At 45.0% G+C, this 20,899-nt stretch overlaps 2 protein-coding genes across 8 annotated transcripts in view; both read left to right on the top strand.

The window, feature by feature from the left end:
- The first annotated feature begins 2,763 nt into the window (after positions 1 to 2,763).
- On the top strand, positions 2,764 to 4,737 carry TACSTD2 (tumor associated calcium signal transducer 2). The gene has a single exon (XM_032602424.1). The coding sequence runs from the start codon at positions 3,026 to 3,028 to the stop codon at positions 3,995 to 3,997; it is 972 nt and encodes a 323-aa protein (XP_032458315.1). The 5' UTR covers positions 2,764 to 3,025; the 3' UTR covers positions 3,998 to 4,737.
- Positions 4,738 to 18,886: 14,149 nt separating this feature from the next.
- Positions 18,887 to 20,899, top strand: part of OMA1 (OMA1 zinc metallopeptidase) — a 71,403-nt gene continuing 69,390 nt past the window's right edge. For 2 of the 7 annotated variants that reach the window (XR_004346826.1, XM_032612306.1), the window contains exon 1: positions 18,903 to 18,963. The gene's annotated coding sequence lies outside the window, so the exon portion shown is untranslated. Of the gene's footprint in view, positions 20,887 to 20,899 lie in introns of all 7 variants that reach the window. The other 5 variants (XM_032612275.1, XM_032612313.1, XM_032612293.1 and 2 more) reach the window with 5 other exon arrangements.

The raw sequence follows: 20,899 nt of genomic DNA, 5'->3' as shown, positions 1-20,899 counted from the left end.
AATTGCACTAGAAGGGAACTATTGAAATGGTCAACTTGAACATTCCTAGGAGCGTATATTGATACTACAACACTCTGGGCACAACTCAATGTTAAGCCAATAAATATTACTGAATGCCTAATATATGCTGGTGCTGGGGCTACAGTACTCAGATGTGGTTCCTGCCCTTGATATACAGTTGAGAAGCCTGAGTTCATGGCATGCTTTTGTTAAATATTTAAAAATTAAAAAAAAAAAAACCCCACAAAAACACGTGATATTTTGCAGACCTAGGCAGGAAACTGACAAAGGGAGAAGGGAGAATCAGAGCTGGGGCTGCTCTTAATAAACTCATCTTAGTATTTGTGTACCTGTTGGAGAAAGTCTGCCAGAACCACAAAATTTAAGAAAGTGTGTGTGGCGGGGAGGGGAGGTCATCTTTGTTTCTCTCCATCTTCCACATAAGATACTGAGGATGGGTTCCTTTTATCCCCTTCTTCCCAACGCATAACGTGGCTAGAAAATCCAGAGGTTTGGAGACTGCGGAGCACAAGCCCAAGTAAGGCCCAGGCACTGGGGCTGTCCTAGCTAAGTAGACACCACTGTATACGTTCCTCATCCCTGAGACCCCTTCCCCATCAGCTTTCCTTTTGCCAGCCTAGGACCCATTGGAATATCAAGCAGGTGGCTCTCAGTTATAGAGGATTGTGGCTACCTAGTCAGTAGCTGGAAGAGTGAGAAGATAGGATAGATATTTAAAAAGTAAAAAGGCAACGTATTATTTTTACAGTGTCTTACAGTTTACAAAGATTTGCCGTCTACCATCTCATCTATTTACATTTGATTCTCAGAATGACTTATGAAATAGAGGATTACTATTATCTCCATGTTAGAGGGGAGGCCAGAAGCCCAGAAAAGTTGGTGTTGTCATTCTGGCGTTATAGGAATTAGGAAAGCACAGAGAAGGGGCATTGCCCTGAGTGCAATAGGAGGACCAATCAGGGAAGGCTTCCTGGAGGTGACCCAAGAGCTGAGTGAAAAGCACAAAATTATGCACTAAATAGGTGAAGAAGGGGAGAGTCCAGGTAGACGACTTTACAAAGGTTTGAAAACATGACGAAGACTGGAGAGGCAAGATGAAGCCAGATAAAGATGGTGGTGACCAAAACAGTTAACACCTATCTATGCTTACCAAGTGCAGATACTGTTCTAAGCGGTTTATTTAGGTTCATTTACATGGATTCTAACACCTACCTTGTTAGGTAGGTACTTTTATTATCCCATTTTATTTACAGATGAGGGTAGGAAACTAAGGCACAGAGAAGTTAAGTAATATAACTTAAGAAGTATGACCAGGATCACATACGATCTTGTGTGCTAACTTAACAAGTATGAATTTTATCCTAAGAGCCAAGGGCCCCTCTGACTCTGTGCCTGAAATGTTCTCAGCAGAGAGGAGATGGGCACAGATTTGTGACTTAGAAGTCCTTCTCTCATTCAGGGTGGACTGTGTGTTGGAGAGGGGAAAACTGACTAGGCTCCTGGTTCAAGAACCTGAACAGAGACAGTGTGGGTAGACAGCAGAGGAGGGCTCCCACAAGGCCTGGTGCTTGTGGGTAAGAAATTGCCCCCCACATGTCTCTGCCTGTAAAGGCAGAATGATATATATCCACCTACCTGCCTCAGGACTTGCTAGAAAATTAATGGGGTAGAGGCCTGGCTGGCTTTCAGCTGTGAAACAACACCCTTGAACCACTGCTGGTGTTCTTTAAATGCTGAACATAGAAAATGTGCTTTCACCAGGAATAATTATAGCTTGCTATTTATTGTTAATTTTACCACAGCTTTGAAACCCTGGACTTTCTCGATGAGTGAAAAAAAGAGATGGCAACTCCTCCATCCCATGGAAGCAGCCACACACAGGCAATTTCCCACGGGCTCTAGCCTTTCATTGTTTGCAGTGGTTCAGCTACTTATATGGGATATAGTGAAAGAAAGCAATGACTTGCTCTTTTAGAATCAAATTGTACAAAGAACTCCTTATAGCCTGGCTGATTCTTTGAAAGAATTTGTTCCTTTTCATCTCCCTATACTGAGTACATGCGTAAATATTCCGGGTTTGCGTGTGTGAAGGAGAGGGGAAAAAGGTGTTTAACAGAACTTCTAATACATTGGCCACCAGGCCACCTGGGTTTTACCCATGCTATGGTAACAGAAAGACTCCCTAACCTTTCTTCAGATTTTGCACCACTCCGTTTCCATAAGCATTTGTTTAAGGTCTCAGAACAGCCAGGCAGAGTCCCAACCGCGCCTCCGAGGAATCTGAGGAAGTTGATGGCTGGGAGACTTTGAAGTTTAACCACACCACTTTTAAAATGGGTCTGATAGGGAATGCATACCTGTCGGGACCTGATGTGAGGGTGATAAAATATTTGCAAACTGTAAACTATATAAATGTGTACTATTACAGGAAGTAGGGAAAGAGGCGAGGAAGTGAAAGAACTTAAAGTAGGGACAAGGGCTGGGAAGGGGGGAGAGAAAAGCGGGGGAGGGGGACAAAAGAGTGACAGTCCCACGCCATATCTCTCAGTACAACTTCTGAGAATTCCAGCCCCGGAGAGCGGCCGAGACGCCCAAGGTCCTCGCCTGGAGGCCGCGCCTAGGGCGGGTCGCTCCGCAGGTGGGGCCGGATGGGCCGGGGGCGGGTCCTCGCAGCCCTCAGTTGAGTATCGGTTTTCCGTTCCCGGGCTTTCGGTCCACAGGAGACGGGACAGCCTCTGCTCCCCTGATCCTGCCGCAGGCTGCGCAGGGCGGGTTGGGCCTTCCGTGGGACGGAGACGAGGATAGGGGGCGGCGGGATGTGTCACCCAAATACCAGCGGGTGAGTCGGCGGCCGAACCAGCCAGGCAGGTCCGGTGGAGTATAAGAGCGGGAGGGAGTGGCGGGCGGCAGACGCCTGGAGACCGTCTCAGACGGCGGAGCCGCAACCCAGCGCAGTCCCCAGCCCTCGCCAGCCCGCGCCCCGTCCGCGCTCCTCCGCCCCACCATGGCCCGGGGTCCGGGCCTCGCGCTGCCGTGGCCGTCGCTGCTGCCGCCGCTCCTGCTGCTGTCGGCGGTGATCGGCCACGCGGCCGCGCAGAACAACTGCACGTGCCCCACCAACAAGATGACCGTGTGCAACCGGAGCGGCCCGGACGGCCGCTGCCAGTGCCGCGTGCTCGGCTCGGGCCTGGAGGTCGACTGCTCCACGCTCACGTCCAAGTGCCTGCTGTTCAAGGCGCTCATGCGCGCCCAGAAGGGCGGCCGCGCGCTGGTGCAGCCGAGCGAGCACGCGCTCGTGGACAACGACGGCCTGTACGACCCGGACTGCGACCAGCAGGGCCGCTTCAAGCCGCGCCAGTGCAACCAGACGTCTGTGTGCTGGTGCGTGAACTCGGTGGGCGTGCGCCGCACGGACAAGGGCGACCTGAGCCTGCGCTGCGACGAGCTGGTGCGCACCCACCACATCCTCATCGACCTGCGCCGCCGCCCGGCCGTCCGCGCCTTCAACCACTCAGACCTGGATGCCGAGCTGCGGCGGCTCTTCTGGGAGCGTTACCTGCTGCACCCCAAGTTCGTGGCGGCCGTGCACTACGAGCACCCCACCATCCAGATAGAGCTTCAGCAGAACACGTCGCAGAAGGTCGCCGGCGATGTGGACATCGCCGACGCCGCCTACTACTTCGAGAGAGACGTCAAGGGCGAGTCGCTGTTCCCGGGCCACAGCGGCCTCGACGTGCGCGTGCGCGGAGAGCCCCTGCTGCTGGAGCGGACGCTCATCTACTACCTGGATGAGAAGTCCCCGCAGTTCTCCATGAAGCGCCTCACCAGCGGCCTCATCGCCGTCATCGTGGTGGTCCTGGTGGCCCTGGTCGCCGGCGTGGCCGTCCTGGTAATCACCAACCGGAGGAAGTTGGGGAAGTACAAGAAGGTGGAGATCAAGGAACTGGGGGAGATGAGAAAGGAACCGAGCTTGTAGGTACCGATGGGGCTGGGGTGGGGTGGGGTAGGGTATCGGATTTCAGCAAGGTCCCAGACCCAAGTGAGTCACGCTTCTTGATTCTTGGCCCCAAGGAGGCCTTTCTCCCCCCAAATTCCTGCCTCCCCCCGCCGCCACCAAATTTAATAGATCCTGTTCTCTGGGTCACCTCTTTCTGACTTCTGTCCTGAAGGAAGCATTTCTAAAATTCCTCCCCTTTCTGTCCAACCAGAAACCTGACTCGAAGGGTTAAGGGAAGTTTGGCATAGGGTTATGTATAAGGGTCAAGTGTTTGTATGACAACTCAGCATCGTTTACAAGTGACGCAAAATCAATGCTGAAGGCTAAATGCGTTTAGATGGGAAACAGCGCTTTTACTGTCTTGGGTTTAAGTTATTTGATTAGCTCCACTTGTATTGTGGCTTTCCTGATGAGGAGTTCGCAACTTGGCCCCGTGTAGTATCCTCATTTACCATCGTTTGTACTGATATTACCGACCACACATGCTTGTCATCGGGAAAGAAGCCTGTTTCAGCTGCCTGAACACATTTTAGATGTCTTTGTTTGCCGGCAGACTTTGGCCCAGAAACTCAGCATCTGTTCTTCAACTTGCCCTTATTACAGCTGATACTAGTAATGTTTCTTCTGTAAAATGTTTGTATATAGGTTGTCTTTGATAATGCTGTTGTGATTTTTAAAATAAAAAAAGAGAATGTAATAAAATATAAAAAAGGCACAAACCAAAAGATGGAGTTTGTGAAAACTTGCTCCAGGTTTATATCACTTTGGTCTCCTCTAATTTCCCACTACTCAGATTTCTTATTTCAAAATTCTAACACTTTTTAGCAGGATGGGTCATTTCCTATAGCCACTCTGGTGTTTCTGAGATCCCTGAACTGGCAAGTGTAAACACAGGGCTTTCTAAATAAGATTGTTTGGAAACCCCCTGCAGGAGGGTGGGTCTGAGGGAGGAAGCTAGAACTAGCTGCGGTTGTTGGGAAAGGGGACCAACTTTAGGTTATCTCTAAATGAGAATTCTCCCTTGGAGAAGGAAAACTCTACCTTTGTTTTAGGAGCTGTATCTCCTTTGAACCCCTGCCATACTTGGAAGTAGCTGTGCTATTCCCATTTAGTCCTTGGCAATTGACTTAATCCCAAAGTATTGCGGCTCTGAGTTAAATGACTTTCTCACATAGTCATAGCCAGTCTGTAGAGGGCTTATGCTCTGGCTGTGTATGCATATGTACACAGTCTGTTTTCCTAAGATTCTACTAGTAATGTGCTTTAAAAACTTTTACTTCATTTTAGCTGCAAAACATCTTGTCTCCTTCACATTTATCTCCTTGTTTTCACTCATTTATGTGAAGCGGGGTGTGTTAGAAGGTCACTGTGGGGTAGCCTACAGGTAAACAAATTACTGCAATTCCTGGGAAATTGCTGCAACAATGGGTGTGCACAAAGGACAGGGTGGTTGGTATATCCAACCCCAAATAGCTAGATCCAGGATACCAGTTTCTTCCCTGGAATCCATCCCACGTTCCTCCTCCCACTTCCACTGGGTGGTCTATGCCGACCACTCAAGAATGAAGCACCAGTACGAATTGGGGCGAGGGAGCTCTTAGCTGCTGCCTTGGCAGCTTGGGGCTGTGGTTGGTGGGTGCTGGTGGAGTGATACCTTATGATCGCCAGAGTCTCTAACTCTATAAGCATTTCTGCTAGGGAGAAATGCCCATCAGGCTCCAAACATCCTCTCAGGCTAAAATGGGGCTTAACAAGGGGAGAAGGCTGATGTGGGTTGGCTTCCCCAAAGTGGAAAGGACAGCTTAAGTGCCTGAGGATAGAATGGGAAACTTAACAGAGTGAAACCACTCTCAGGCAACCCCCTTCCCCCACCCCCCCAGGTCACTGAATTCCTTAGCTAAAGGGACCTTGGCAATCACCTCTAACCTAGTCTCTCATCTTACAAATGAAAGGGTTAATGACTTCTCAAGATTAATGTTTCTGTGGCACAGCTGAAACTAGACAGTCTCTTGATCCCTCGTCCAGTATTCTTTTGTTTACATCACACTGCCATTGTTTCAAGAGTCACTGCAAAAAACTATCACTTGGGACTTCTCAGGCAGTCCAGTGGTTAAGACTCCATGCTTCCAGTGCAGGGGTCATGGCTTCGATCCCTGGTCAGGGAACTAAGACGTGGCCAAAACAAAAAAAACAAAAAACAATCACTTGACTGCCCAGAAAATAAACAGATTAAGGATTGAGTGGGCAGCTGAACAAAGGAAAAAAGTCCTGAGAAAGCCCATTCCTTCATCAGAATGTCACTTCTGGATAATTTCTAAATTTCTGCGTTAATTCTGGACTATGAGTCCTTGCACTTTATTGCACTTCATGGTTCTAAAAGCACTTTCACATGTATCACCTCTGAGGCATTGGTTTACTGGTAATAACCCAAGTGTTGACAAACCTGAGTTCAAATCCTGCTCTACTGGGCAATAAGTCACTTAACTCTCCCGAGTTTCCTCATCTGTTGAAACTACAAATCTCTGTCTATTACAAAAACTTAAATGAAGGTAATTGATAGGAGTGCCTAGAATGATCTGGGCACTTAGAGTTCGGAATTTCTTAAATTTTTTCCTCTCCTATAGATTACATCCATTTCACATGCCAGAAAACTGAGGTTCAAATAGGCTGAGTAACTCATGATCACACATCCTCCATGTGCCAAAGCCAGAGTTTAGAACCTTTGTTTTGGCTTTCTAGCCCAGGTTGCTACCCCAGATACCAAACAGGTTGAGACACCTTTCTTATTCATTTCTTCCAAGGAAGAGCCCCTCATGCTCTGTTCTGAAACTCAGCTTGCCTCTGCCAATCACAGGATTATATTATCCAGAACCGGCTATCTGTAGGGGTTTAGTCTCCACCTCCAGATTTCCAGCCCTGCCCCCTAAATTAACATTTACTGTTTTGGGCGCAGGCCTGGGGCTGCCCTTGGAAGGAATGTAAAGAGCAGGTGTGACTCACCTAGCATGTCACAACTTGTCTTCTGAGCCCTGTGGGAGGCTCATCTGATTTCCTTGTTTGGGTCACACGGGGCTTTCTCCACTCTTGCTATTTCCTTAATTGGAGCAATTCTTTTTTTTTTTGGCCACACCTTGCAGCTTATGGGATCTTAGTTCCCTGACCAGGGATTGAACCCAGGCCCTCGGCAATGAGATCACCAAGTCCTAACCACTGGACTGCCAGGGAGTTCCTGGAGCAATTCTTTAAACCATGTAATTTCTCCCTACTTACATAGTTTTGGCTTCACTGTTTTTCAAATAGAATCACAGAATGTCAGAGCTGGATAAAGGATCATTTAGCCCAAGACTCCATTCTACGGATGAAGAAACTGAGGCCCAGAGAGGAGAATAGATTTACCCAACCTGAATTTTCAACCTGAAGGTTCCTTTTCAACCTGAATTAAATATGTCCTGCCACTCCCTTCTGGGAGTTTCTGCTGAAAGATCAGCTGTTAACCTTATGGGGATTCCCTTGTGTGTTATTTGTTGTTTTTCCCTTGCTGCTTTTAATAATTTTTCTTTGTATTTAATTTTTGATAGTTTGATTAATATGTGCCTTGGCGTGTTTCTCCTTGGATTTATCCTGTGTGGGACTCTCTGCACTTCCTGGACTTGATTGACTATTTCCTTTCCCATATTAGGGAAGTTTTCAACTGTATCTCTTCAAATATTTTCTCAGTCCCTTTCTTTTTCTCTTCTTTTTCTGTGACCCCTATAATTAGAATGTTGGTGCATTTAATGTTGTCCCAGAGGTCTCTGAGACTGTCCTCAATTCTTTTCATCCTTTTTTTTTTAATTCTGCTCTGCGGTAGTTATTTCCACTAATTTATCTTCCAGGTCACTTATCCATTCTTCTGCCTCAGTTATTGTGCTATTGATTCCTTCTAGAGATTTTTAAATTGCATTTATTGTGTTGCTCATCATTGTTTGTTTGCTCTTTAGTTGTTCTAGGTCCTTGTTAAATGTTTCTTGTATGTTCTCCATTCTATTTCCAAGATTTTGGGTCATCTTTACTATCATTACCCTGAATTGTTTTTCAGGTAGACTGCCTATTTCCTCTTCATTTGTTTCGTCTGGTGGGTTTTTATCCTGCTCCTTCATCTGCTGTGTGTTTCTCTGTCTTCTCATTTTCCTTAACTTACTGTTTGGGGTCTCCTTTTCACAGGCTGCAGGTTCGTAGTTCCCGTTGTTTTTGGTGTCTGCCCCCAGTGGCTAAGGTTGGTTCAGTGGGTTTTGTAGGCTTCCTGGTGGAGGGGACGGGTGCCTGTGTTCTGGTGGATGAGGCTGGATCTTGTCTTTCTGGTGGGCATGACTGCATCTGGTGGTGTGTTTTGGGGTGTCTGTGACATTATTATGATTTTAGGCAGCCTCTCTGCTAATTGGTGGGGTTTTGTTCCTGTCTTGCTAGTTGTTTGGCATAGTGTGTCCAGTACTCTAGCTTGCGGGTCATTGAGTGGAGCTGGGTCTTAGCATTGAGATGGAGATCTCTGGGAGAGCTTTTGCCATTTGATATTACATGGGGCCAGGAGGTCTCTGGTGGTCCAATGTCCTGAATTCGGCTCTCCCATCTCAGAGGCACAGGCCTGATACCCGGCCAGAGCACAAAGACCCTGTCAGCCACACGGCTGAGTTAGAATTCAGGCTTCTTTTATACTAAAAGGGGAGAGCGTATGGCTGGTTGTTGCAAACTTCTTGGTGCTGGGATCCTTTGCAGCGGTCCTCCTAGGTCTGGTCATAATCGTGCATGTATTATTTAGCACTCTCAATAGGGTCTGGAGCAACGTCATCAACACATCCAGATTTCTGCCATGAAACTTATTAGTAGCCACACTAATTGATATAAATAGACCATAGATAGCTGTAGGCCACTTCAGGTCAGTTTTGTCATCAAATGGGTTGGCACCAAACTTTCAAAACAGCTTTCAGTTTTCAGAGCATTCTGAATTTGTGGATAAGGGACTGTGGATCTATATAAATTATGGTTTAATTTTTGAGGACTTTTTAATATAGGAAAGTGCTCACAATATATTGTTAAGTGAAGGGCAGGGGGAATAGTACCAAAGTGACACAATGACCCCGCTCCATTTTTAAAAAGAAATATGGGAACACATTTGTAATTTAAATGCAAAATTGGCTGTTTTAAATCCAAACTGACCATAACTGCTTTTGTTTTCCTCTTCTTTCTGTTTTTAATCTTCAAGTGCAATGGTATAATTTTTATCAGTGTAGAAATCAATCATTATTCCACTTGGTTTTCTTTGAACAATCTACTGGGATGGGAGAAAGGGAATCCCTCCTTGGCCACCGCCCATTTGGTGAAGCAAAGGATAAGCCTTTGGATTTACAAAGGGAGGCCCCTTGCTTGGGGAGCAGGAGAAAGAACCCAGACTGATTTGTATTAAGAAGTGGGAGGATATTTTTTTGGAGTTGGGTAGAAGCTGGGGGATGAGGGTGAGGAGAGGATGGAGAGGCAAGGAGGAGAGATCATTCAGCATGGGGTTGACCCCTGTATTAGTTTCCTAGCGCCGCCATAACTATACACAACAAATGTAGTGGCTGAAAAATAATAGAAAGTAATTTCTCACAGTTCTAGGGGCTAGAAGCCTAAAATCAAGGTGTGAGCAGGGTCACATGCTCTCTGAGGCTCTAAGGAAGCATCATTCCTTGCATCCTCTAGCTTCTTGGCACTCCTTGGCCCGTGGCAGATAGTTTCAATCTCTCCTTCCTATGGCTGTCTTTCCTCTGTGTGTGTCTATGTCCAAATTTCCCTCTTCTTATAAGACACCAGTCATTGGATTGGGATGCACTGTAGTTTAGTATGACCTCATCTTAACTTGATTGCATCGGAGAAGAACTTATTTCCAAATAAGGTCACATTTATAGGTTCCAGGTGGGCATATATTTTGGGGGGATACTATTCAACTCCATCCAGACCACTAGTGTGTGATTTGACTAAGCAAAGGAAGTTCTAATATTTCATTCCTTTTAAAGGCAGTGCCTGCCGAATGAATGAATGAATGATGAATACGGAACTGCGATGTAAATTTCCTCCTTGTCTTTACCCCCAGATTTTCAGGATAAGTCAGCTATGCAAGTGTGGAAATCAAGGAAAAGGCATCTCTTTGTTTCTGTGGGATAAAAAGGGGACACCCGTGGTAAGTGAAATCAGGAATCCCGGAGGAGGGACCCTGAGAAGGTAAGGCCAGGAGTGTCCCTGGGGGCAAGAGCCAGGATCTGAACTGACACCTGATTACAGATACACACAAAATAAAACACAAAGATTCATCAGTGGGGATACTGGGGCTTTCCATTTTCTCCAAATATACTTTTACATACTTTCCAAATTTTCTATGATGCTTATAATTTGCTTCAATAATCAGGGGGAAAACTGTTATTTAAAAGAAGGACAATTCAAGGTGATGTATTATTTAGATTTAAATCCAGATCTTCAGAAAATGCCTAAGGAGCTGGCAAACTGAGTTCTTCCTTTCTTTAGTCTCATCAGACCGCTGCTCAATACTATTAAAGCAATAATCTTCATCCTCCATGAGTATAATTATCCTCTTCAAATTATTCCCTTTGATCAGCCTGTGTGTTTTCAAAAAATTATTATTATAGTTTTATTAAGAAATCCCTAGGTAAAAGTAATTACCGGTGTCTCTACTAAAAATTAATCAGGACATATTACAATTGTCCAGTAGCCACACACACACACACGCACACACACACACACACACACACACACACACATACAGCAGCCATAACTTATATTTGGTCATAGCCTACTTTACCACACTTTGAAAAACAAATGAAGATTCAAAGTTGTGAATGAACAGACATTAGTCATCTACTACTTTTCATCACTATGCTAGAAACCAGAATAGAGCAATAAACAGAATTTTTTTCTGTTCTCAAAGATCTTACATTTCCGCACAGAGGTAGTGTTGGGATAGGGGAATAAACTAAACAGGCAAGTACAATCATGTGAGATAAGTGTTGTGATAAGGGAATGCTGGGCTATGAGAACATCCATCAGGTAAAACTGATGTAATTTGGGGTGGAGGTGGGGATCAGTTTAGGGAAGGTCTACTTGAGAAAGTTTAAACTGAGACCTGAGGATAAATAGGGATTTGTCAGGTATAAGAAGAAGAGAAGGGGAAATGGATCAATCAAGGAGGAAAGCAGGTATGTAATACTTGATTGTATTTTTAAGAACTATTTCAGGTGCAAGTGTTTGTTAGCAGCTAAACTCAAACCAGTTAAGCAAAAGGAATTTGTTGACTCATGTAACTGGAAAGTGAAGGACAGGTATTAGCTTTAGGCATGGCTGGGTCCAAGGGCTCAAATAATGTCAGGTTTCTGTTTCTCTCTTTATATCTTTATTCCGCTCATGGCTTGGCTTTCATTTTCTAGGCCAACTTCCTCCTCATCTAGGGCAATAGGGCCACCAGCAGCTCCAGTCTCGTATTTTATTAATTTAAGAGCCACACAGAAGAACTTTTTCTCCTTCAAATTCCCATTGGAAATAGTTTTTGTAGATCTTAACTAAGCTAAGGATCTTGAGAGGAGATCATCCTGACTTAGGATGGGGCCTAAATCCAATAACTGGTGTCCTTATGAGAAGACAGGACACAGAAACACAGAGAAGATGGTGATATGAAGACAGAGGCAGATAATAAGAACCTGCTGTATAAAAAAATAAATAAAATTCTAAATTTCCCCCCAAAAAAAAAAGACAGAGGCAGAGACTGGGGTTATGCATCTCCAAGTCAAGGGGCTCACTTGTACGGGAGCGTGTTAGTGGTTTCATCCTGGGATTTGGAGTCAGGAGCCAGCTTGGGTCTCAGAGCCACCACTTACAATCTCTTAGTAGGAAAAACATAAGCATGGAGTGCTGCTGGTACACAGAAAAGTGGGGCAACTCACCAGGCCTGCTGCAGAAGCGTGCAGGACCTGCCGGAGGGTGTGATTTCTGCCCTGTGTTTTGAAGAGTGAATTAGCCAGGTGACGGTAGAAAAGGCATTTGTAGTAGATGCCAGTGGTGCCCACACAGATCTCCCTGGATGGCTGTTGGTGTCTGGCCCATAACTCTGCACACGCTGGTTCTACTTGCAACAGCCAGCGTCTGCATCCCTCTTCTTGAGGCTTTTGGATCCCTCAGAAGCGTATGCAAGATGCCACAAGCGCAGAGAATTAATCACCCCCAGGACAGCACGCTCAACCAATGACTGGCTGGAGTTGGTAGATAAATAGCCTGGCGACTTTCTCCTCCAGTTAGGAAAACTCTGTGTGTTACATAGTCTCCCCACACTCTTCAGAGAGACTCCGCTCTATTTGACCCCGTCTGTAACTAGTTGGTTAACGCATCATGTATTGGCTTGCCTCCTTTTCCTGTCTCACTTCTCTGCTCCTCAGCTGGTGCTTCCTGGGATCATCTCCCAAATAAATTACTTACGTTTGATTCCTTGTCTCAGGGTATCCTTCTGAGGGAGACCCAAATTAGACAACATTCCACACAGAAAAGACAGCATGTGCAAGAGCATAGGAATATAAGCATGGACATCTCACAACACATTTGAGGGATTATCCAAATTAGTTGAGAATCTGCTGCCTGGTCTCCTGGTCTAATGGGTAGATAATTATCCAGGGCTTAGAAATAAACGGGTACCATGTTGTAATGACCCCTCTTATATTTTGGGAATTGTTGGCGTTCAGAAGAATGGCTGGGGATTGTTAATTTTCCCTGGAGCCCTCACACCTACACAGTGCCTGGCACATAGTGTGCACTCAGCAAGTATTTTTTGAAGTAATGAATTTTATTGTGTTGAAGTTGGGGTATTACAAAACTCCAGGGCTCACTATACAACACCCATTCATTAAATGTTTATTGAACAGAACTGAAGGCCACTGGAAAGCCAAAGGAAAGCCTTTCTTTGAACAGGCATTGTGCCACCTGGAGGAGGGGGCCTTTGCAGGCACTGGTTGTGTGCTGTAGAATTTTGAGAACTTTTAGTTAGGGTGTAAGGTTGTAAGCTGAGTTCTTTGTAAGAACAAAACAACAGCAATAGTTTAAATGTCCACAACAGGGGAATAATAAGTGATGCAGTATCATTTCCATAAAACACTATGCAGTGATTAAAATGAATTAAGTTATCTCTATACATTGATATATAAATTTCTCCAAGACTTGCTGTTCAAGCGATAAACTGAAGTCACAGAAAATACATGTAATATGATGTCATCATGTCAAAAAAACTCACCAAAATACACCCCATATCTTTGCTTGTTTGAGAGGCAGACTCAGCTACAGATTGAGTGGGATGCTGAGATGATTTTTAAGTCCCTTCCAGTTCTGATATTCTGTAATTTTAAGATGACAAGTCAAAGTTTATAGTTCCTTTAGAAAATATACTGCTCTGACTCATATAAGAAAACTGTAAAACTTTAGGGAGGGACATAAAAGAAAACCTGGATAAATGGAGACATATGCCAGCTTCCTGGACTGATAGAGTCAACATTGCAAAGATATGAATTTCTTCAAAATTAATCTAAGTTTAAAAACAACAGCAATAACAAAATCAAAGTCTCAATGCATTTTTGGTGGGGGAGGACTTGAAAAAATTTCTAAAGTTCATCTTAAAGGTGAAATGGATAAGAAGAGCCAGAAAATATTTGAAAATAAAATCTATATTGTGAAGTTAGAATAATTAGAAACTTATACTAGTGCCAGAACAGACAGACAAAGGAAAAGATGTGGGTATTTATGAGAATTTAGTATGTAACAAAAGCAACACTAACTGAGTCAGGAAAGGATGGGCTGTTCAATAAATTGTTGGGACAGTAGTTACCTTGGTGTCCTCACCATGGGAAGGGCATATGCATGTGTCTTTTGTAAAAGCTTCACTGGCCTAATCGTTCAGAAAATATTTTAGGTTATATTTTTCTATTCTACTTTGCACCAAAATAAATTCCTAGTAGACTAAAGATTTAAGAACAAAGTCGTTAAATATTGATACTAGAGGAAAATATTGGTAAATACATAATTTTGGGATTAAGACAGACTATAAATATGACCTCAAAGGCAAAAACCAAAATGAAAAGATGGATAGATTTGTCTATACCACAATTTTAAAAATTATTTATATATGCAGACATGAATTAAAATTGAAAGGCAACTGTCAAGCAGGGGAAATGTTTGCTACGTGAACGACAGACAATTCTTAAATATATAAAATATTTTTACCAGTCGATAAGATAAAAATGAATGTTTTTATAGAAAAACGGGTTAAGGCATGAACAGACAATTTGCTAAAGAAGAAATCGAAAGAGCAGATAAGCATAAAAAATTGCTTGCATTGTTAGGAATCAAAGGAATGCACATTAAAACAACTGTAAGAAATGTTTTATCCTATCAAAGTTTTAAGTATTTAAAGTAATTTTATTTTTTAAATGCTGTTTATTTTAAACATTGCTTCTTTTTTTAAAAATTATTTTATTTATTTATCAATTTTTGGCTGCACACGGGCTTTCTCTAGTTGTGGTGAGAGGGGGCTACTCTTCATTGCAGTGCGCGGGCTTCTCATCATGGCGGCTTCTCTTGTTGCGGAGCACAGGCTCTAGGCACGCTGGCTTCAGTAGTGGCTCGCGGGTTCCAGGGCGCAAGCTCAGTACTTGTGGCTCACGGTCTCAGTTGCTCTGTGGCATGTGGGATCTTCCCGCACCGGGGTTCAAACCCACATCCCCTGCATTGGCAGGTGGATTCCTAACCACTGCGCCACCAGGGAAGTCCTAAAGTAATTTTAATTTTGCTTTTCAAGAAGGTTACGTATCAAAATGTTAACAGTGATTATCTCTGGGTAGCAGGGTTAAGGGTACTTTTTTTTGCTCTTCTGTGGTGTTATTTTACTTGTGCAGTAAAGAAATAGTAGTTTGCACTGACTCTTAGGAAAGTGCTCAGCTGGGATCTCTGGAGAACTAACCTCTGGAGAGTGAGCAAGGACGTGTCCAAGCTGTGGCTTCCTCTTGGGCCCAGCCTGGAGCTTGCTGAGCCATACTGAACCCTCTTGGCCCCCAACTTCAGGAAGTGGGTCTGGTTGGCTGCTGTTTATATGAGGGGAATGAGACAGAGGTAGGGAGACCAGTCAGCAAGCTAGTGCAATGACAATCCACGTGGCAATTTATAAAAATAACACACTGGAATTTGGTGTGACAATTCTATTTGGGCAAAAGAAAAAGAAAGAAAGAAAAAGAAAAGGGACTTCGCTGGTGGTCCAGTGGTAAGACTCCCTGCTTCCACTGCAGGGGGCACAGGTTCAATCCCTGCTTGGGGAACTAGGATCCTGTATGCCACGCGTCACAGCCAAAAAAAAAAAAAAGAAAGAAAAAATTATAAGTTATAAATTTAAAAAATGAAGTGGCCTGCCTGTTCATGCTATATGAGAAGAAGAAGGTAAAAAAGGAGAGGAAAGTTAAAAAGTCAAATGTGGATGGAGAAAATACTAAGCTCATTTTTGTTGGAGTGGAATATGCAAATGAAGATGCGGTAACTGTCTACGTGGGGGTGCATTTCAGATGCAGAGCCAGCCATCTCCAACATCCGGAATGGTCAGGCCTAGCACGTATTCAAGAAAAAGGAAAGGCCACTTTAAGTCAAGACTGCTCGTGCCTCGCAGACAATCAAATATGTGACCCTCATCAAATCCTGTGCTCATCTCACCTGGCTCTCAGCCCGAATCTAGTTCAGCAGAGTCCTCTTGTCTGTTGCGCTTCTGTCTATGCCTGGTGCTAAAACAATTCATCCCTCATAATTCTTCAGAGTTAGTCTCTCCTTTAATTCAGTATTCAGTTTCCAGTACTTCCTTTAGGAGGTGAGATTGAAAGTCTTTCTGTATCAAAGCAGCTTCTACTTCTGGAGAAATTTGAGTTGCCTTAGGTTGGGTTCCCCAGAAACAGATTCTGAAAGAATTCTTTGTGTGCAGAGTTGCTGGAGAGGAAGGGAAAGAGGACTGGGCAGAAGAAGTGGGGCTTCTCCGCCAGTCCCATGGAGACCTGGGATGGCCCTGCAGAGTTGTCCTCAATTAAAATCCAAGGGTCAGGCCTTTGTCCCCCCAGATTAACCAGTCATTGGATGTGCACTGTCCCTGGAGAGAAGGCATATTCTTGGATGAGGCAGGTGTCTTCATCCAAGGGAAATCTCCAGAGAGGAAGCCATCTGAATTGCTCTGGCAGACTCTAGAAGAAGAAAAGAAAAGCTCAAGGGAAGTGGGCTTGCTGGAATGATTTATTTTGTGGAGCCAGAAGACCAGACAGAGGATTATGTTCCATTGGAGGCCCAAAAGACAGATAGTATACAAAGACAGCAAGGAAGGCACTGATGAGGAGAGTACCAGCTAGGGATGATGGTAAGAGAAGCAATCACAGAGCTGGGCTTGATAATATCCAGGAGGATGATAGCATCCTGAAGTAATAGAAGCCAGGTGGTGGCTTTAACCACCAGAAGTCTGGGGGCTGTGATTACTATAACAGCTGGCAAGGTCAAGGGGGCAGCCTTAGGGGGCTTGATCCACAGAGGTTGTGAAGGTATTTAATAATACGAGGTGTCCCTAGGGGAAAAAATAGATGGGCAGCCAACTGGGTTCTGCTTAACATCTACGACCAGAAAGACACAGGAATGGAGGAACAGGGCTTTTCTGGTGGTGCAGTGGTTAAGAATCCACCTGCCAATGCAGGGGACATGGGTTCGAGCCCTGGCCCCGGAAGACCCCACATGCCGCGGAGCAACTAAGCCTGTGCACCACAATTACTGAGCCTGCGCTCTAGAGCTCGCGTGCCACAACTACTGAGCCCATGTGCCACAACTGCTGAAGTCCACGCGGCTAGAACCCGTGCTCTGCAACAAGAGAAGCCACTGCAATGAGAAGCCCGCACATCACAAGGAAGAGTAGCCCCCGCTCGCCGCAACCAGAGAAAGCCCGTGCACAGCAACAAAGACCCAACACAGCCAATAAAATAAAATAAAATTAAATTAAAAAAAGAAAAGAATGGAGGAACAGGAGGCTCAGAGTTGTTACCCCAATAAAAAGTCATGTTCTTTGCTTAATTCTCACATCTGAGTCAATTTTCAGACCCAGACCACAGAACCCATTGACCAAAGAGGTGGCTGGGTCCCTAGGAAGAAGAACCCTAAAACACTGAAACAAGTATTTACAGTAATGATTGCTCCATGGCCTATGACCATTTTCTCAGCTAACTATATATTGGGGAAAGAGGAATACCCAGACATTTCCCAGGGTCTGAAAGGATCTTGTTACTCAGAAATCCAAGTGTTATCAAGTCCTTTCTCTAAGACTGGGGACTTCTAGGGGTCAGGTAATAAGCGGAGTCCTGGATAACATCCAGCTTACAATGGGTCCCTGGGCCCATAGACCCACCCAGTGGTCATTTCCCCAGACTCTGAGTGCATAACTGGGAGTATATATATTGGGAAGCTGAAGGAAGCCCCACATTAGGTCCTTGGCCTTGAGTTCTCATGTGGGGAAGACCAAGTGAAAGCCTCTGAAACTGTCCCCTCCCTATCAAGTCGAGATAGTAAATCAAAACCTGTATTTCATCCAAGGGGAAGCGGGGGATGATGGCGGAGTTAATGCCCATGAACAACCCAAAGGATGGTCGTCCCTGTCATATTTCCATTTAGTTTGCCTGTCTGGCCCCTTCAGAGACCAGGAGGATGGCTTTCAAACTACTGCAGACCTAATCATGTAATATCCCTGATCACAGCTGTTGTGTCAGCTCTGTGATCCATCATAGTACAGGATCTGGACCACCTGGTCAACCCACAGAATGTCACACCTGTTTCACTGATGACATCATGCTAATCAGGCCGGATGAGCAAGAGGTGGCTAGTATATTGGAAACCTTGGTAAGAAACATGCACTTCAGAGGGTGGGAGATAAGCCCATGAAGATTCAGGGAACTGCCCCTTCAGTTTTTAGGGAACCAGTGGTCAGAGATATGCCACCATAGTTCCTTTAAAGCAAAAGGCAAATTACAAAATATAGACAAGCAAGATAGAAGAAAAACTTACTTTAAAACGCTCTAAAAGTGATACCTAAAAATAGTGTTTACATCCTTTAGGATATTCTTCATTGTGCATAGAATATAAATATAACAAACTGACTTTGAAATTATGGGATCATGTCACTATCTGATATCTTATTTATTTACTTGTTTACTTGCTTGTTGTCTCGTTCTTCACTGTGATATAAGCTCCATGAAAGTAGGGTCTGTCTTGCTCTCTGTTTCCCTGGCACTTAGAAGGCACTTGGTGCCCAATAAATACTTTTTGGTGGAATGAATGAAGTGTACTATACACATCACTTTGTAGCCAGCTATTTTCAACTAACTTCCAGATGCTTCAGGTTATTCTTCATCTTCCTTAGAATGTGCCATGTGAAAACAGAGTTTTCACAGCCCAAAGACTACTTCTATCAGTGCAACTTCTGAACCAAGAAACCTTAGCCTTTTGGCAGCCCTCGAATCTCCTTCCTTTTGGTCAGCACTGCCTTAGAATCTACAGCGGGCACAGACTTGCCTGTATCACTCATTAGAGGGACCCAAGTCAGGTTCCGAGACCTGAGCAGGTGAAGATGTTTCCAGGCGAGCAGCTCTGCCTGCAGCCACGTCCCTCCTCCGGCCACGCGGGGGCGCAAGAGCGCCACAGTTCACATGGGATCGGGGCCCTCTGGGAGGAAGACTCTGGGCGGGTGTATTGACTACCCGGTGTGGGCGGAGCCAAAGGCGTCCACGTCCGAGGCGAGGGCAGGAAGTGAGGAGGCCGGGCCTCTTTGGCGGGGCGTACGCTTGCGCGTAGGTCGGGTCAGAGGAACCTTCGCTTTCGCTACTGTTAGGGTCTGTCCTGGTGGGGGGACGCCTTTGCACGGCTGTTAAGAGTGGGCCGGGCCCAGGGGAGGGGGCAGAGTACGGGAGGTGGGGTGGAGGGAGCTTGGAGGGGCGCTGGGGTTAGGAGCGGGGACACTTGGGGGCTCGGTTGGGTTGGGGTGGCGAGGCCTGGGGTGGAGGAGGGACGACGGGGAGCCGGGCTGGAGTAAAGCACGAGGGCGGCGTGTGGAGTCGGGGGAGAGGGCGAGTGGGAAAGGAGGACGTGGCAGTAAAGTCTCCTTTTCCCGCCTGATCCCGTCCTGGTGTTGAACTGCGGGGACCCCAGGGTGTTACCCTGGCAGCGCGGGAGTTGCAAATAGGCAGGTGGCTGCATTTTCCGGGAAGATAAGCTCCCTCTCCTCCCAGCCTTCTCATTAGCGGCGCTTTTTAAAAAGTTGTGGTTCTTTTTACCGCAGTGTCGTGTGCGTCACAGTGACACCTTCACCCGTAGAAAACCTCTTCCAGCCGCTTTTGGTATCTTGAGACTCAAACCATCTCTTTTACCTGTCCCTCTTAAAGCAGAGAAAGTAAACGTTTTCCTACCCAAACCCCGCAGTGAAAAATAGGAAATTCCCTGTCTCAACAGTTGTAGGGTATTTAAATAATTTCTTCATGAGCTTGTCTACAAATTCGCTTTTTGTGCTCCTTAAATAATGTCACTTGCCTGCGTAAAGTGGAACAACAGTTGTGTTGTGCCGTGCAGTGCTCAATGAGAAATTTTAGTCTAGGGAGATGAAAACACTTCATTGGGAATTCAGGGATTGAACAACTATGGTGACTCTGACCAATGCCATGTAACCCTCACGAAAAGGATTTGGGTTCATATCCATCATTCTCAGCTGTGGTGAAGGGGTGCAGTCTGGCATTTGGAAGCTTAAGAACCAACTCTGTTGCCTTCTAATTTATTATTTTTTTAAGCTTCCATCATGTGTGTACTTTGCTTGAATGATTATTTTAAAGTACATGTGCTATTTTTGCCAATCTGACAGCTGTTTCCATAGAAACTAGGGAGGAAATAGTCACTTTCAGAAGAGTTGTTAAAACTGTCTTCCAGGCTTCAGCCGTGAGTGCCAGTGAGCGCTGTACTTGCTCATTCTGAGATGGTACTTAAAGAATTAAGGATCTGAAACGTTCGTAGAGGCTAACAATCCAAATTGTTTAGTTTTCTCACATCATTAATTTAGTAATCCTGGAAGTCTGCCAGCTATGTTTGTTGACCTGCTACAGTTCTTTGAAGAGGATGTGTCAGCCCTGATTCTTTCTTCTGCTCTGTGTAGTCTAGTGATTGGATCTTTGAAAATGTATAGTTTTTTTCTCCCATTCTTTACCCTTTCTTAAGGATACAGCAGGGATTACAAAATATCAGGTACTATTTCTGTTTCAAGTGACACTTGTAGGTGATATAAATGATAGCGTTTTTGCTTATATGTGTACTACATACAGTGTTTGGGGCTTTTGCTAACTTCTGTGTCAGTAGAATACTTTAAATTTCACGTTAGTTGTGAGCTGTGAGCAGGAGTTTGCTTGACATGTGAACAGAGCTAAGCAGTATAAATAGATGTGCACAGACAGATGAGAGCTTTTCTTTTCTGAGAGGTGTAGGTAAATCAGTGGGTCTGGAGCTTCGGAATGGGTGAAGGAGGGGTAGGGAAGGTGCCTGGAGAAACAGTGGGAGGTGGTATTATGAGGGGCTTGGTCTGAAATATGCAGTTTATTGAAGCCCATGGAAATCAATGGTAATTACAAATATAGTTGCCTTTATTGATTTGGGGCTTACAAAAGTAATAACATATCCTGTAAAAGTTTAAACAGCACGGAAATATATGAGATGGAAATACTGAATCCCTTACAACCATCATCCTGCCACCCCAAATAACCACTGTGAATGGTTTGGTGTGTATTCCTT

This window comes from Phocoena sinus, chromosome 1 (assembly GCF_008692025.1).
Source record: "Phocoena sinus isolate mPhoSin1 chromosome 1, mPhoSin1.pri, whole genome shotgun sequence".
Classification (NCBI taxonomy): domain Eukaryota; kingdom Metazoa; phylum Chordata; class Mammalia; order Artiodactyla; family Phocoenidae; genus Phocoena; species Phocoena sinus.
The sequence above is the reverse complement of the archived record's forward strand: the minus strand, read 5'-3'. Positions and strand labels throughout refer to the sequence as shown.

Coding starts and splice junctions, on each gene's coding strand:
- TACSTD2 (XM_032602424.1), top strand. CDS start 3,026: ATGGCCCGGGGTCCGGGCCTCGCGCTGCCGTGGCCGTCGCTGCTGCCG.